This window comes from Vanessa cardui, chromosome 10, assembly GCF_905220365.1.
Source record: "Vanessa cardui chromosome 10, ilVanCard2.1, whole genome shotgun sequence".
Taxonomy (NCBI): domain Eukaryota; kingdom Metazoa; phylum Arthropoda; class Insecta; order Lepidoptera; family Nymphalidae; genus Vanessa; species Vanessa cardui.
This window is the reverse complement of record NC_061132.1, coordinates 12215253-12231794: the sequence shown is the minus strand read 5'-3', so window position 1 is coordinate 12231794 and position 16542 is coordinate 12215253. Positions and strand designations below refer to the sequence as shown.

At 35.6% G+C, this 16542-nt stretch overlaps 1 protein-coding gene across 1 annotated transcript; it reads right to left on the bottom strand.

Annotated features, from left to right (window-relative positions):
* Positions 1 to 1037: 1037 nt before the first annotated feature.
* On the bottom strand, positions 1038 to 16396 carry LOC124532856 (protein suppressor of white apricot). Its single transcript, XM_047107965.1, has 14 exons — positions 16203 to 16396; positions 15495 to 15664; positions 15018 to 15178; positions 14162 to 14378; positions 13732 to 13793; positions 12557 to 12767; positions 11329 to 11511; positions 9979 to 10245; positions 8573 to 9292; positions 7710 to 7819; positions 4333 to 4423; positions 3410 to 3461; positions 3134 to 3166; positions 1038 to 1709 (listed from the first exon to the last, which is right to left on the bottom strand). The coding sequence occupies exons 1-14, from the start codon at positions 16394 to 16396 to the stop codon at positions 1403 to 1405; spliced, it is 2778 nt and encodes a 925-aa protein (XP_046963921.1). The 3' UTR covers positions 1038 to 1402.
* Positions 16397 to 16542: the final 146 nt, after the last annotated feature.

The window sequence follows — 16542 nt, the reverse complement described above, 5'->3', positions numbered from 1 at the left end:
ACGAACGCCTTTAAGATTTAACTCTTGAAATAGAAACAATAAGTTAAATCGACAATAACAGACGGCTTATTTTTATTTAATCAAATTTCCTGTATAACGTGATATCATAACTATCATTTTATCTCATTTCAGTTAATTACAATGGAACTCGCAAAAGTACCACACAGAAAATATAATTTGAAAAGAGTTAAAATATTAAAATAAAAAAAAATCTCATATAAACAATTGCTCAAACTGCTTACCTACTGTATATATGCATTTATATGTGTGTGTGAGTTCGACTTTTGTGTATGTATTTATTTTAAGTGTTAAAAAAATGTCCAAAAAGTCCAAAATAAATTCATATCTTCTCGGTGGTAGTAATTATTTAAGTCAATTCTATTCCTACGTGTTTCATTATTTTTATATGTGTGTGTGTGTTCCGTTTTAACTCATAAACACCATTCAATGCGTACATATTTACAATTTTACATCATGCAGTTTGATAGCTAGATCTTTCATACGAACAAATATATAACTATGATGATCTTAAATATCTCTATTGCCATCCTAACATAGTAAATGTATATATCACCTATTCCAATCAAAGGAATAAAGATAAACAAGCTTTAACTACCCGAGATGGCTTAGTGTTTAGAACGTGTGCATTTTAACTGGTAGTTACGGATTCGATCCTAGACAAACACAACAAAACTTTCATGTGTTTAATCTGTGTTTGTAATTCAGCTCGTGCTTGGCGATTAAGGGTAATTTCTTAAAGACACCTGCATGTCTAATATCAATGATATTCTTCCACATTTGTATTTACCATCCTGAATTGGAGCTGAGTGGTGAAATAAGTTCCTAACCTTGAAAGGTAGAGCAGGACTAAGTCCAGTAGGATACAGGCTGTTACTGTGATTTGCTAATACCTCTGCTGTATCATAACTTACAACCAATTATAAATGAAAAAATGATTAATACATCTTTATTTACAACACGACATTGCTCTAGTTATCAATATATCCATTTCAATTTACTTCCATTATATGTATTTTCGACAAATTTCGATTTTATTTCGCAGAAACCATAATGAATATCACTGATCTTTCATTACTGCTCCTGAGCTTGGAATAAGTTATACATACAACAGACATATAGGTTACAATCTAAAATATATATTTATCTTTACACAATTATTACTAATTAAAATATATATATCATATGTATAAATAATCACTTCACATGTTTTACATTTGCAAAAATATCTTAAAACATAATTTAACACAAGTAGAAACGAGAATATATTTAAACATAAAAATTTACAAAGTGTTATCAAATAAATTTGCGCAATCATATCTCATTACAACAGAATAAAACTAAGACTTACATTATAGTTACAAAAATACTCCTAATATTTAAATCAATCGTTATCACTCATAGGCGAGTCCTCCCCACTATCACTCGACCACTCCCCCTCACTGTACTCTCTCTCTTTCTTCCTCTTTACCTTCTCCTCCTCCGACTCCTGTCGCGTCGTGCTCGGAACCTCTCCTATATCCTGTAGGACTAGTTCTTTCGTCGGAGAGGAGTTTCGAAGCTCTTTCAACGTGTTCGTCAGATCAATATTCAAGGTCTGCACCGGTTCCTTCATCTCCAACTCCTTCCTTCTCTTCTTCTTGCTCTTCGATGTGTGTTTCTTGTCTTTCTTGCGTTTTTTCTTCTTTGAACTGTGAATTTGGTTAAATTATTAAAAACTCCATATACTACAATAATTCTGTAATCTATTAGTGTGTTTATAGCATTAAGAAATATTCTTATAGAGGTTGTGTCCTATATACCCGATAGATATATCAACTTTATATAATAAATAACATTTAAAAAGCAGATACTACCGAAAATATGTAACTATATATTATTACAAAATATATATAAATACTGTATAAATATTTTGGTTCATTATGAGGAAATCCAAACATAATATTATTATAGCCGATAGTGTTACTAATTATGAGACTAGATACTCTACAGAAAGGAATGTCTCCGTGAGTGAACAAAAGTATACCTATGTATGTAATACTAGTTTATAGTACAATATTAAGAAACAAAATATTGTCAGTGCCGTTAGTACCCCGTGGGTATGTATTGGTTCAAAGTCTATCTTGTGACAATTGATAACAGTTTGACAGTAATTACATTTTTGACACTTAGATATTCCTTTCTCATATCTTATCAAACCGAAAATCGCTCTATCTCGAGAGGCTGGGTTAACTTCCGAATGATACGCACACCTATCTAGATGACGAAATGTAATTTGATAGGAAAATATATATCTCAATGTTGAATTATATTGCTTTGTATGTTTGTCCTCTATGTATAAACCATTAACATGATTGTGATTAAATTTATGCGAGTTGTTTTGCGAAGAAGCTGATCCAAAATAATATTTTTTCTTGGTGTTATTTTGTTTTAAAGTTTTATAGATTATTCAAGTTGTAAGTAGGAGGCTTGAAAAATCTATTTATGGATTTATTTATTTCATGCGATTTACTAATAACTCAGCTACATTGTGCGTTACCAACAGTTCTTGATTATTAAGTCTTTATTGTAACACTATTGAACTTAATCAATTATTAACATTTTAATTTTACTTCCAAAATTCGGATGAATAAATGATGACGATACTCAGACAAGAATATACATATATGTATATAGCATACACAAAAATTAAATGTTCTTTACAGTTAAACAATAATTAAAATTGTGAACATTTTCATACTTATAGCTAAGTGTTACCAGAGTAAACTTAGCCTTCAATGCGGTGTTATATTTGATTCTATATCACAATTGACATCATATTATTATTAAATATTATGAATATAGCAGGGGCTATTGAATTTACTTTATTATATACAATTATTGTTGTAATTAATTGATCAATAATATGTTAATATTATTTTATAGCATTTAATACTGGCATGTAACACAATTTCTTATTTTAAATATGATTGAGCTGTCATTATAAAACAATTGGACTATAGCGTGGCATTGTAACAAGAGATAGAGACATTGAAGCATCATTGTAAAACGATAATATTATTTTGGCCATCCCGAACTACTGAAATTAAATTAGTGATAATTAATTTCAACATACCCATCATAGTCCGATTCTTCGTCGTCAGATGATCTGTAACAGGGGAAAAAATATAACATTATAATTTTAATCTTACTTATATAAAACAGATTTCATTACCAATATATTTTGAGATCAAACAGATAAGAGTTAACTTCGTATTTATAATATTAGTTAAACCTAATATATGTTTCAATATAATAATTACCTATCGGGTAGAACATAGCTGTTCTAATTCTAACTAAACTAAACTTAGTTTTGTTTTACTAAACAATTGATCGGGATTATTAAACTAACCTGATCTTCTTCCGTTTACTTTTCTTGTGTTTATCGGTTTCATCATCGTAGTCTGAAATAAACAAAAATATAAATTATACATTTTGAATGAATTGAATAAATAACACGATCTGATAAATAACATAACAGAACTCGTAGATATCGTTTGAATAGCACGGATACCCACTGATGTACAGGATCATATTACTCCTTGTAACATTAAGAAAAAATTGAAATCATACTTTCTAAGTCAGTATTAACTGATTTAAAAAGTTAGTAAAGTAGCAGCCTGTAAATTTCCCACTGCTGGGCTAAGTTCTTCTCATCTAATAAGGAGAGGGTTTGAAATATATTCAACCACGCCGTTCCAATGCGGTTTGGTGGAATACAGATGTGGCAGGATTTCTATACAACACACAGGCAGGTTTCCTCACGACGTTTTCCGTCACCGCCGACTGCCTCTGGGACACCTGTTGGAAAGGTGTCAGCAGTCACCTCCTCATATGGACTTTGACAGTGTTAGCATATTAATTACTCATACATCGTCAATGCGACATCGACCTTGAGAGTGAATATGGCTCACTCACCCTTCAAACAATCACAACCCTAAGTAATGCTGCCCAAACGAACTGTCTTATACTGTCTTTAGATGATGCTGAAAAACTATTTAATGTAATCCCCTATTACATAATACGTCAAGCTGAGGAGTCGTGGGAAATATAGCAACCAATTGGCCTAAGATGGAAAATTTGCAAGTTTTGTGTTTGTAACATAAATTTCTTATTCAATTTATTAATCAACTACTTATTATCAACTATATTAAGTTATAATAAATCAAATCATGAATAAGTTACATGTCGAATACTTTCTGAAGAATTGTACAAAACCAACGAATCAATCGAACTGTCCCAGAGCTGATAAGATCGAATAAAATTTGGTGTTACCTCTCTTGTCTCTCCGTCTTCTTTTATCCCGTCTCCTTCTCTTTTCTTCTTCCTCAGACTTCTTTTTTCGAAGCGACTCTAACGTATCCGCCTGGCGAATAAGAAGACAGAATAAAGTACGTTCCGACATTTTGGTATACATACTACGAACCTTACCTTTCATCAAATTCGGTTCAGCGGTTTGGTCTTGAAAGAACTTACTAGTTTATTAGTACTTAGTAAGAGTTACTTTCACGTTTATAATATTAATATAAATTAGTCTCCCTTCTTTTTTCTGTCTGTACGGGTGAAATAAAAAAAATTACTATTCTATTTTTTAACTCAATTCCGAACCGGGGCCTACCTACCTAACGGGTCTATTCCAAATACTTACACACTTTACATACTATATAAGTACAGAAGATTTAAATACATGTAAATTTCAAAACGCTTGGCCCTTGGAGTAGTGGTGCAAAAAGCTTCATCAAAAGTATAACACCTCGCCTCATTGCCTCCACTGGTGACAGGAGGGCTGGTTCGTTTGCCCAGAGGATCGGAAATGCGATTCAACGGGGAAATGCTGCTAGCATTCTTGTCACCATTGCACGCGGACAAGATTTATACAGTAACTAGTTTCAGTTCATATTTGTATATATTTAAGCCAATGATATTCTAATAAACAGATATGTTATATCCATACTAAGCAACAGAAAAAAGTGTGCCACGCCGGGGACCGTTTATTTTTACATTTCATTAAAAGTAAAAAGGATAGCTTGATAAAAACAATAAGTAAAAGGTATAACTAGATGTTTTAATTACGCAAAACGTATTACTACGTAATTATGATGTATTATAACGTATTACTACGTAAAACGACTTAAGGCAAACGTCTCAATTAGGAAGTTTTCTAGTCTTCACTTTTTGCGCGTTAATAACATATCTGTTTACTAAAACATCATTGATTTAAGCATTTAATGTTATTAATTCTTATGTTAATAAATGTTTTAAATATATAGATAGATATAGAAGAATAACATTAATAGACAATTGTGCATTTATCACAATCCAAATCAGTCAACTGATAATTAATTTAATTATCAAACAATACGCGCAAGAGGTCGGCGTGTGACGTACTTAGTGTGTTATAATCTCGTATGCGCGGCGCCCGGAGGGCGGTACGTCTGCCGATATGAGATTATGACATCAAACTTCAAGTGCGGGAAACATTTCATCACAACACGTGACGTCAAAATCAAATGCCCTTAGATAAGTAACTATAGTAGGACACAAATTAGATGTAGCATCGGAAAATGCAATGGAATGAAACAACAAACACAACCAATAGAAATAGCTCCCTATCGCGCCATTCGAAGCTATTCGTCGCTATAGATTCACGCGTCAGAGAAAGCAAGTGCATGTAAATCGACGCGTCAAATTGACGAATATATTAGATCATATGATATTACAAGTTATTACGTTTGCGCAAAGATCATATTCGCATGAGAAATAAATATTGATAATTTGGGATAGCGTACTCAATTCGGATGTGATCGGTTTTACGAATTTTGCCGATGCGACATCTAAGTTGGGTCGTACTTATACTAAGTTTTCGGTTCTTCTCGGTAGAATCTACTTTCCGAACCGGTGGTAGCTTCACTTAATTGTAAAATGACGATTCAAAAGTGCTTGTAAAAGCCCACTTGAATAAAGTTTATTTCGATTTTGATTTTGATGTAAATCTATGTATCTATAGTAAAGGTTTGGTCATACGTTTTTTAGTATTCCGATTGTAAATCTATCTATGCAATATATTTTGTTTGTATTTCACTAACACTTTCTTAAGATAGATTTTTTGTTATTGTGACACATTCGTGGTATTGAGATGGTACTTATTGTTATTGTATTTTTTTGATAATTTCTAAGCATCTCTATTAAAAAATAGTTTTACAATCGTTATACTTCAATATAATGTAACGCGTCACGTGTTGAGGTGTAGGAAATATATAATTAAAAGAGCAATGTCGCTTTGTTGGCGGGCGTTAATAACTGCACCACAGTTTTATACTATCGCAGTTATTATCGTTCACATCTTGTTTTTGTTCAATAGGATGCTTAAATAAAAGGTAAAGTAACAGTCTGTACATTTCCCACTGCTGAGATAAGGCCTCCTCTTCCATTAAGGACAGGGTTTGGAACATATTCCGCCACGCTGTTCCAATGCGGGTTGGTGGAATGCACATGTGGCAGAATTTCGATGAAATTAGACACATGCAGGTTTCCTCGCGATGTTTTCCTTCGTCGCCGAGAACGAGATGAATTTTAAACACAAATTAAGCTCATATATATAGTGGTTGCTTGTCTGGGTTTGAGCCTGCAATCATCGGTTAAGATGCACGCGTTCTAACCACTGGACCATCTCAGCTCAACTATTATTATTATATATTAAATAAATAAATTATTATATATAACTAGGACACAAACTGCTGGACTAGTCTAGAAATTCAAGGTCAAAGTCAGCGGGCTGTGCTCGAAGTACAGTCGGAATAAGAAAAGGTTCGTCACCTTAAGATCTATTTTCGTGTGCTCAGTATGAGCGATAATCTGCTTCACCGAGAATGACATATTGCGTCGCAATGATTTGATTTTAATATTCAAAAGGTACTAAGAGCTTAAGACTCGATAAAGGAATGAATCTGAAAACTGACGAAGGTTTTCTTAATCTGACTGTATTTTTAACCGAAAAACTAGAATAACCAAGATAGCTTGTAAAAATTAGCAGACTGAAGTGACAGTAGGCACGCATGTCGAAGAACCGATGTTTATTGGAGTAGACAAGTTTTTTAATTGTGATCGCGAATCGGCAAAGGGCAGCATAGGGCACTTTACAGCTAGTTGCGTTGATAACCTGAAGAAGTTGGTGATAAAAACCGGAGATTGGGAGCTTTGAGTCGAGATGGCCCAGTGGTTAGAACGCGTGCATCTTAACCGATGATTGCGGGTTCAAACCCAGGCAAGCACCGCTGATTCATGTGCTTAATTTGTCTTTATAATTCATCTCGTGCTCAGCGGTGAAGGAAAACATCGTGAGGAAACCTGCATGTGACAAATTTCATAGAAATTCTGCCACATGTGTATTCCACCAACCCGCATTGGAACAGCGGGGTGGAATATGTTCCAAAACCTTCTCCTCAAAAGGGAGAGGAGGCTTTTAGCCCAGCAGTGGGAATTTACAGGCTGTTGTTGTTGTGTTGGGAGCTTTGGGGCGCATCGGGAGAGGGTTTTGGCCAGCAGTAGTAACTACTGCTATTATTATGCAATGGCTTGAACTGGTACAATTAGCTTTTTTTGGCAAATGAGCCAGAGGGTACAAGTGGTCAATTGAATGTAGGGTCACTGACCATGGCGCTGGCGAGCGAGGTGTTGGGCAGCGCGGCGGCGGCGGGGTGCAGGCCCGCGGCGCGCAGCACGGCCGCCGCGCGGGCCCGCGCGCCCGGCGCCTCCGCCGCCTCTGCGGGTAACACCACATTCACATCATAATGTTGTCTTAAATTTTCGCAATTATTACACATTTAAATAAAACTAATTATAACGGATGAATCGCGTATATTAATTATTTAAGACCTACCGGGTAATCTACCCGTGACCACGAACACTGCAAAGTGCTCGAAACGTCGGGATGTTTAAAAATAATTAATATACGCGATTCATCCGTTATAATTAGTTTTATTTAAACATTCACATCATATCTACACACATAATAAAATTGGAGTGTCTGTTTGTATTATTCAGATTTCACTCGTCGATTTTACGTTTTTACTCAATGCATGTGTATACAGGGTACATATACCAAAATAACATTTTTTACAATTTTTGTCGGTGTTCAAACTAATAGGGTTTATTTTCCTAGGTTGGTTTCTCTCCATGTTTATGACGAAGTAAACAAGCAACCTATTACATTTAACTAATATACTTTTCTAAATACAACAGTCAGTCTGTCTGTCTGTTTGTCCCGGCTAATCTCTGGAACGGCTGGACCGATTTTGACGGGACTTTCACTGGCAGATAACTAATTTAATAAGGAGTAACTTAGGCTACAAAAATATTTTTTGTTAAATTCAAACGCGTACAAGGTCACGAGCACAGCTAGTACTATAGCGATTGAGCGTTCAATGTATTCAAGTAGCTTTACTCCCTTTCGATTTATATCTGCTTAAATTATTGTTTAACAAGTAAATATAAAAAATATGACTTGTAATATTACCTTTTGAGTCCGACTGATCGCCCGTCAAATCTATCATTTCATCGGAGTTATCTTCCAGCGATATGATCTCATTTTCCACCTCCTCCTTATGCCTCCTTCTCTTCTTATCCCTCTCCGCTTCTCTGTTATTCCTCTCGACGTCTCTTTCTCTCTTCCTTTCTCTTTCCTTCTCCCTCTCAGAGTTCCTTTCAGCTCTCCTGTCCTTCCGTTCAGACTTGTGTTCCGAACGATATTCCTTCTTCCGATCGCGGTGTTTCTTTTTATCTCTACTCGGGCTTCTCTTATCGCTCTCCCTTATTCTCTCTTCTCTTTTCTCCGGTGGTTTTTCATCTTTAACTTCGACTTTCACCGGATTGATTTCTACAATGGGCTTGTCTTCAACTTTTAACGGTTCTTTTACTTGAGTTTCTTTTGATATCGGTTCTATGACTTCCGGTATTGTTGGTTTGTGTACGACTGTAGCCGCTGGTTCGATCGTCTTCACTAATGGTAGATTGTTCACTTGAATCGCCTCCATCTTGTACACAACGACCGGCGGTATATTATTCACGGTATACACCTGTGGTATGTTCGTCTTTGGGATTTCTTTTGGCGATTCATCTTGTCTTTCTACATCTTTATTCGCTTCGTCATCTTCTGAACTCGATTCGTACGGAAGAGCCGGTTTCGGTAAGATCGGATCGGGTTCTTTCAGTTTCTTTATAGAGAACGATACAGGGGCTGAAATGAAAATACTTTAATGTACTAAATTTACACAGGACACATTAAACAACAACAACAACAACAACAACAGCCTGTAAATTCCTACTGCTGGGCAAAAGGCCTCCTCTCCCTTTGAGGAGAAGGTTTGGAATATATTCCACCGCGCTGTTCCCATCTGAGCACGAGATGAATTATAAAGACAAATTAAGCACATGAATCAGCGGTGCTTGGTTGGGTTTGAACCCGCGATCATCGGTTAAGATGCACGCGTTCTAACTACTGGGCCATCTCGACTCTACATTAAACAAGGCCCTACCAAATAACATTTACATAGGTATAAAACAATGATATAGGCATATGATGTAAGATGTTACAAGAAATCGTAGCGTATTGGCTATTCTCACCACGCAATGTTTATGGGTGGTGGTGATCACTGATCACTTACCATCGCGTGGTTTATTTTTAGTTTCTTTATAGTAGATATTAATTTAAATAATTGTATTAACTAACATGACTGTACTTTTTTTTAAATGTTGAAAAAGAGTAACTACTGATTTTCTTGCCGGTTCTTCTCGGTAGAATCTACTTTCCGAACCGGTGGTAGCTTCACTTAATTGTTATATGACGTTTCAAAAGTGCTTGAAAAAGCCCACTTGAATAAAGTATATTTTGATTTTGAGTGTAGGTAGGTATTACTGTCTCACCTTTATCATGCTTCTGCTTCTTATCTTTCCCATTGACATCTACGCCCCTCTTCTCCTGCATCAATCTTCTATAAAACGTATGATATATATTATCGGGCTCTAAGAAAGTGAAGCGTGGATCGTTTTTCGCGCGCACTATCTCCTCGAACTTGTCGCCATTACGTGCAACGTACGCCGCCATCTTGTCGATCACGACCTTTACGTCATCGGGCGGGGTTACGATTATTGGTTTGTCTTTGCTGTCCGATGAGGAACTATCGTCGAAGTCTGCGATCAAAGAAAATGAATTTTCATTAAGAAAAATAGTGAGAATACATTCTCACTATTTTTCTTAGTTGTAGTCTACTACGTTCCTCCTCCACCTTCACCCGTGAGGCGAGGGATGGAGGACGGTATAGCTCGCGTCATGTAAAAAGAAGGCTAGCAGTCAACCTGCGCACTAGACTATTTATCGGTCATTTGGTGGTATGAGGTGCGGCGGGTCAAGCGCCGCATGCTTGCCGGTGCGCTATTGGCTCGTCAGTCGACCTTTGCTATCCACGCTGTGTCCACGTTACGTTTGTTCTCAAAATACCATCACGCAAAAAAGTTTTTATTACGTAATGATTTTACATAGGAAAGAAAGAAATGATATTTATGACGTAAATTGTTTTATGAAGAGAGAGGATGATATTAATGCAGTTGATAATAATTTATAACAATTTATAAAATAGTGGTCCGTTTTATAGATTGGCAACAAAATTATTCGAATCAAAATTTTAAAAGGTTCAAAAGATTCGGAATTTTCCTAACTAGCGGCAAAAATAAAATAACTGAATAAAAACAGACATTGACATTTAACAAAAGAACTATCCACAAATCCAACGTCACAAAACGTTGAAAAAGGATTGCCTTCCACACGTTTAATTTTGTAATTAGATTAAATATTCTATCTTGAATCAAACACATTTTTATTTCTATTTAATTATATTCTGTCCAATATCTGTATTGGTGTGCCTATCAATATTTAATTTGCAAACCCGCGTGCCAGGCTACTTCAAAAATAAACAATATGCCTGTACTTTCTTGCTCGATTGTACCTATGCGCAAGCACACCCCCGCCGCTTTCTTCCAGTGTTCTTTTTACACGATGCGGTCTATAACGTTAGGTATTCAGTATCCTATTTCTTTTTAGTGTCAAAAAGGGTCAACATATACTATTTCACCATAATATAATACCATATTGTATTACTTTATGACTATACATTACATACATACATACAAATAGTAGCAAAAACGTATTTAATTAAAATAAAAATATTACTCATATCATATATTATTTGTCTTTTCTGTATTTTTAATTGATCTTACCCGATACGTCACTGTCGCTATCCGTATTGTAGTTCTTCATGAGACTGAGGCCAGTCGACTTAGTGGTAGTCACGACTGCTTTCTTAGGCGGGGGTTCGACGGGAGCTGGCTGACTTTGCGCTTGAGTCACATACTGACTGTAGTAGGCCGCGTACTGTTGCTGAAGAGTTTGGTTCCCCGTAGCTGTATAACAAAATACAAGTATTGAAATGAAATAAGTTAAAATATTCACTATTATTTTATAGTACGACACAACTTAGATGTCGCATCGGCAAAATTTGTAAAACCGATCACATCCGAATTGAGTACGCTATCCCAAATTATCAATATTTATTTCTCATGCGAATATGATCTTTGCACAAACGTAATAACTTGTAATATCATGTGACCTAATGTATTCGTCAATTTGACGCGTCGATTTACATGCACTTGCTTTCTCTGACGCGTGAATCTATAGCGACGAATAGCGTCGAATGGCGCGATAGGGAGCTATTTCTATTGGTTGTGTTAATCGGTAGTAATCGGTTTTAATTTCATTCCATTGCATTTTCCGATGCTACATCTAATTTGTGTCCTACTATACTAAGTTGGTAATTTTAAAAACGGCTAAACGAGGATATCCGCTCCTATCAATGGCAAGTCAAGCTAAGTTAACGAGTATAACTAACTGCAAGTCTTTGAATTTTTATGTCACATTAATAGGCTATTTGACAATGCGAAAAATAAATTGCGAATTTTTGTAATCAGTGTATATTATGAGTTTAAAAATGGTTATTTACTAACGAAAGTTGAAAATAATAATTAATTTATTCAAAAATCCATAAATGAAAATTCCTTTTTTTCAAACGTTTGTCACGTGACACAAAACGCTCCCGGTCAATCGCCGGGCTTATGATGAAGTCACTTTCTTGTAAACTTTGCTTTTCTACTATATGTACCACAGATTAAAAAACAGGAAAGTGACGTCACCGACCCGATTGCAGCGCCATATTGTCCAAGTAGAGTTTTTGCGCGCTTTTTAAATATGGAATTTTTAATATGATATTTTTCGGCAAATATGTACTAGAAATAAAAAAAAAACAACTTTTACTGGGTTCCTTAACTTATACTAAATAATATAAAATGGATTTTAAATAACAGTCAAATAGCCTATTCATATGTGTATCAGTCGAGTAAAGTACTGGAAGCCCAGGGTCGGCGTAGGGCTCCGGTAGTGAGGGGCGCGCACCGGTGGGGCGCGGCGCGGGGCGGTAGCGCACGGGCGCGCGCGCGATGGTGGGGCGCGGCGGCAGCGGCTCCGTGCCCGGCGGCGCCACCTCGCCCGGCGCCAGCTCGCCCGCGTACGCGTCGTCCGGCGCCTCGCCGCGCATGCGCGAGATCAGCAGCGTGTAGTCGCAGTCCGCCGACGGCTTGTAGTGGATGCTCGGGATCGACGGCGCCTGCGACATAAACCATTTAAACCATATATTTTGCTACACACATACATTTTATAGATTATAACAGGAAAAAAAATTAAATTTAAAGATCACAGTGTAGGTGTATAGGTGTTCATCTCAGTATAAGCTGTGCTAATGCACAGCAATGATTTTCAGATGGCCTTGACTATTGGGGAAACATAAACACATGCGCATCACACCTCTGAGTACTCGCCACTTTCGACATCGTTGTAAATACAAAAATAGAGTTATCTATACACATAATGAAATTGGAATGTCTGTTTGTAATATTAAAGTAGCCCTTTTTTACTCATTGCATATGTATGTATATGCAGTACATATACCAAAATCACATTTTTACAATTTTTGTCTGTATGTCTGTATGTCTGTTTGTACCGGCTAATCTTTGAAATGGCTGAATCGATTTTGACAGGACTTTCAATGGCAGATAACTGACATAATAAAGAGTAACTTAGGCTACAATTATATCTTTTTTGTTAAATTCAAACGCGTACAAGGTCGCGTGCACATCTAGTCAAACATAAACTTCATTGATACTCGCCACTTGATAACACTGTAACACTTCAACCTTTATACCATTCACAAAAATGATTAACAACTGTTATATATCTAATATACTTAAAGTATATTATATCGATTTTTTTTTATGGAATCGGTTCGCGGACAAGCATATTGGCCACATGATGGTAAATGGTCGTCATCACCCATAGACAATGACGCTGTAAGAAATATTAACTATTCCTTACATCGTCAATGCGCCACCAACCTTGGGAACTAAGATGCTATGTCCCTTGTGCCTGTAGTTACACTGACTCACACACCCTTCAAACCGGAACACAACAATACTGCATACTGTCATTTAGCGGAAGATTATGTGATGGGTGGGTGGTTCCTACTCAGGCGGGCTAGCACTACCACCAAGAATTTTATCGAAAAGATAACTCACTGATTCAATTATTGTCGAAGCTAAACTCGGATGTAGGTAATCTTCATTTGGTTCATGTTTTTCTGTAATAAATAGAAAAGGAATTATATAATTTTTATATAAATATTTAAAAAAAATTACTAAAACATAGTGCACGACACAGCTACCTAAGCTTCTATTACTAAAAATGATTATTAGTATTAAAAAACAATAATTTTTAGTTATATACAGATCTTTCTGTTATTCATAACAAGATCAGATAATTACAAGCCTCCTGACAAGTTTCAGTCAACAGAAAGTGGACCTATCTAGTTATTGAGCTTCAGGTTAGAATCTTTGCCCACTAGTATAGGGCATAGTACTATCTAGTCACTAGGCTTAGTAGCTTAGTGACTAGGCTATTAAGCCTATCATAATTTTATATTAATCAGAGATATTATAACATATATACCTTCTACTGCTTCAGCTTTCTTCTCCGGCCACTTCCCAGCTTTAACTAAGGCAATCAGTGCTGTGTAATACGGATGTAGGGACGAATCTTTGTTCAGGAAATTGAACTGAGCATTGTCCCCTTGTTTCGCCTTGATGAGGATCTCCATCTGAGCACCCTGACTTGCTATGAACTTAGCCGTCTTCTCTATGATCGCATTCTGCTTTTGAGTTTCTGGCTGTTAATGAAATAAACATTGATCAGATATAATGTAAATAAAAATTTTTATTACATAATTGAACTCGTATTTAGACTTATTTTAGGCAGAATAAATAGGAATTTTAGGAAAAAGAAAGTTGTTCTTTACAGACATACTCTTTGATTGAAATGGTGGAAAAGAGAAACTAGTAGGGAGTTTCTTCCTGGTTCATCTCAATAAAATCTACTTTCTAATTTAACTCAACAATGAAACATGATTCACTAGAGATTTTTCGAGTCTATGTGAATAAAGAATATTTTAAATTTAGTATTAGTTATTTTATAATTTATATAAATCTTAGATTAGGCATATAATTATTATATTGTTGAACGAAAATCAAGTGACATCACCGGACATACGACGAAGCATTACAGAAGATATCTGAGAGGCGGGCGGACGACAACCATATTATTTGAGAGAGGATAAAAGATTGATTTGGCAGTTGTATATTTTATGTGTTACTTAATGTTCTTGTTGTTTTTCTTAAATATGATTATAACTATGTTTTTGAATAGTAGATTATAATATATTATTTTGCAAAATTTAATTTAATTTCAATTTTTTTTATTCATAATATGTGCCCTACATTTGAAATATGTAAAATTTCTTCTTACTCACAAGCACTGTGTTCGCAGGTAACAAAGCTATAAAATCTGCTGTTGGTTCGAAGGGTTCCTCCACCTCGACGGCTTGAGCTTCTGATGTTGTTTCAGCTGGAGTATCATAGTTAAAGCCCACCTGGCCGTAGCCAGCCGCATGAAGACGCTTTAACTCTTCTTCTACAAATAATAATAAATTGGGTGGTTTATTTTCTTCTAAAATGATATAAATTGTTACTTCCACTTTAGTATAAGTGAATTAGTTAAGCCAAATACAAAAATGTTTAGAAAATTTTAAATGAATAAATTTTGTGTAGCCCCAAATTAAAAAGGAATTATTAATATTCTTTTTTAGCTTATCAATTGTGTTAGGTGTGGGTATGAAAATAGCTCAAGGGATCAAGATTGATGACTTTTACACTGCTAAGTGGCCTGTAAGCCATTGCACTATATATACTTTCAATAAATTAATGTAATTAACATTAATTAAGAATACCTTTATACATTTCTTCCTCGTCTTCATCAGTATGAAGGGCACGGTACCTCTCCTCATCACACAGTTGTTCCACATCCAGTTCAGCCCTGGTGAGCTCGACACGCCAGTCGTAGCCCCCAGGCGGGGCTTCCAAGGTTGACAGATCATGTAGAGCACCTCTTGCATCGTACCTGTCAATACAAATAAAAAAAATGAATAATTTAGCTTTAATTTCAGATGGAACAAAATAAAAGTAGCACAATTTGATAATTAGTGAACGGGTACATCTTTATTAACCGAAAATAGGGGTAAAAGGAAAACTTAATAAATATTTATGATAATAATTATTTTAAGATAATCTTATAATTTAGAAAATATATAACGAAATAGGACATTACTTATAATATAAATATATGTATATAATGTTTTTGTAGGCTGTTTGCATTTATTTGGTCGTCCCATACACAAAGTCAATAATAGTTTATCGTACGTACGCAAAAGTTGCCTTTTTTAGGTTATACATACCACCGGAGGAAGTCACCATAACAATATGCAAGGCGGCAGCCACGTACGGCAACCTCAGCTCTCTTCAGCCCTCAGGAAAAACTTTCAACATTTTCTGCGAAATACTTAGCATCTTCCAAAAATTAATACTTTCTGATTATTTACTATAGTTATAAACTTTTTTAGCGCCACAGTTACAGTCTTATAGTAAAAAACGGATCGAACCTGTCGATTTTCAACGTTTCATCCCCCATCCACGGAATGAGGTGTTTTCCTTGATCAATGTGCAGGGCTTTATCGTCATCCCTGAACAGTTTGCACGAATAGCCGAACACGAATAATTCTTCTTTCTTCTCTTTAAATTCACTTTTTCTTAATATTCCAGTTTCACTATGATTACCAGTCCATTTCACTGACATTTTTAGAATTAATTAAGCACGAATTACAAAAATACCCAATTAAGCTTTCATTTCACTTCACCACAAAACACGCCATCGACCTTTCTTGTATTCTAATAATATTTAATCTGTGATTATTAGCAAGAGACTGTCAAGTGTTGTCAAAC

What these genes read in the sequence shown, in the direction of transcription:
- LOC124532856 (XM_047107965.1), bottom strand. Translation starts at nt 16,396, where the DNA reads ATGTCAGTGAAATGGACTGGTAATCATAGTGAAACTGGAATATTAAGA. An exon ending in TAGCGACAGTGACGTATCGG is followed by an intron (nt 10,246 to 11,328) that starts GTAAGATCAATT and finishes CTTTGATCGCAG; the next exon opens with ACTTCGACGATAGTTCCTCA. An exon ending in CGATCAGTCGGACTCAAAAG is followed by an intron (nt 7,820 to 8,572) that starts GTAATATTACAA and finishes TGTTACCCGCAG; the next exon opens with AGGCGGCGGAGGCGCCGGGC.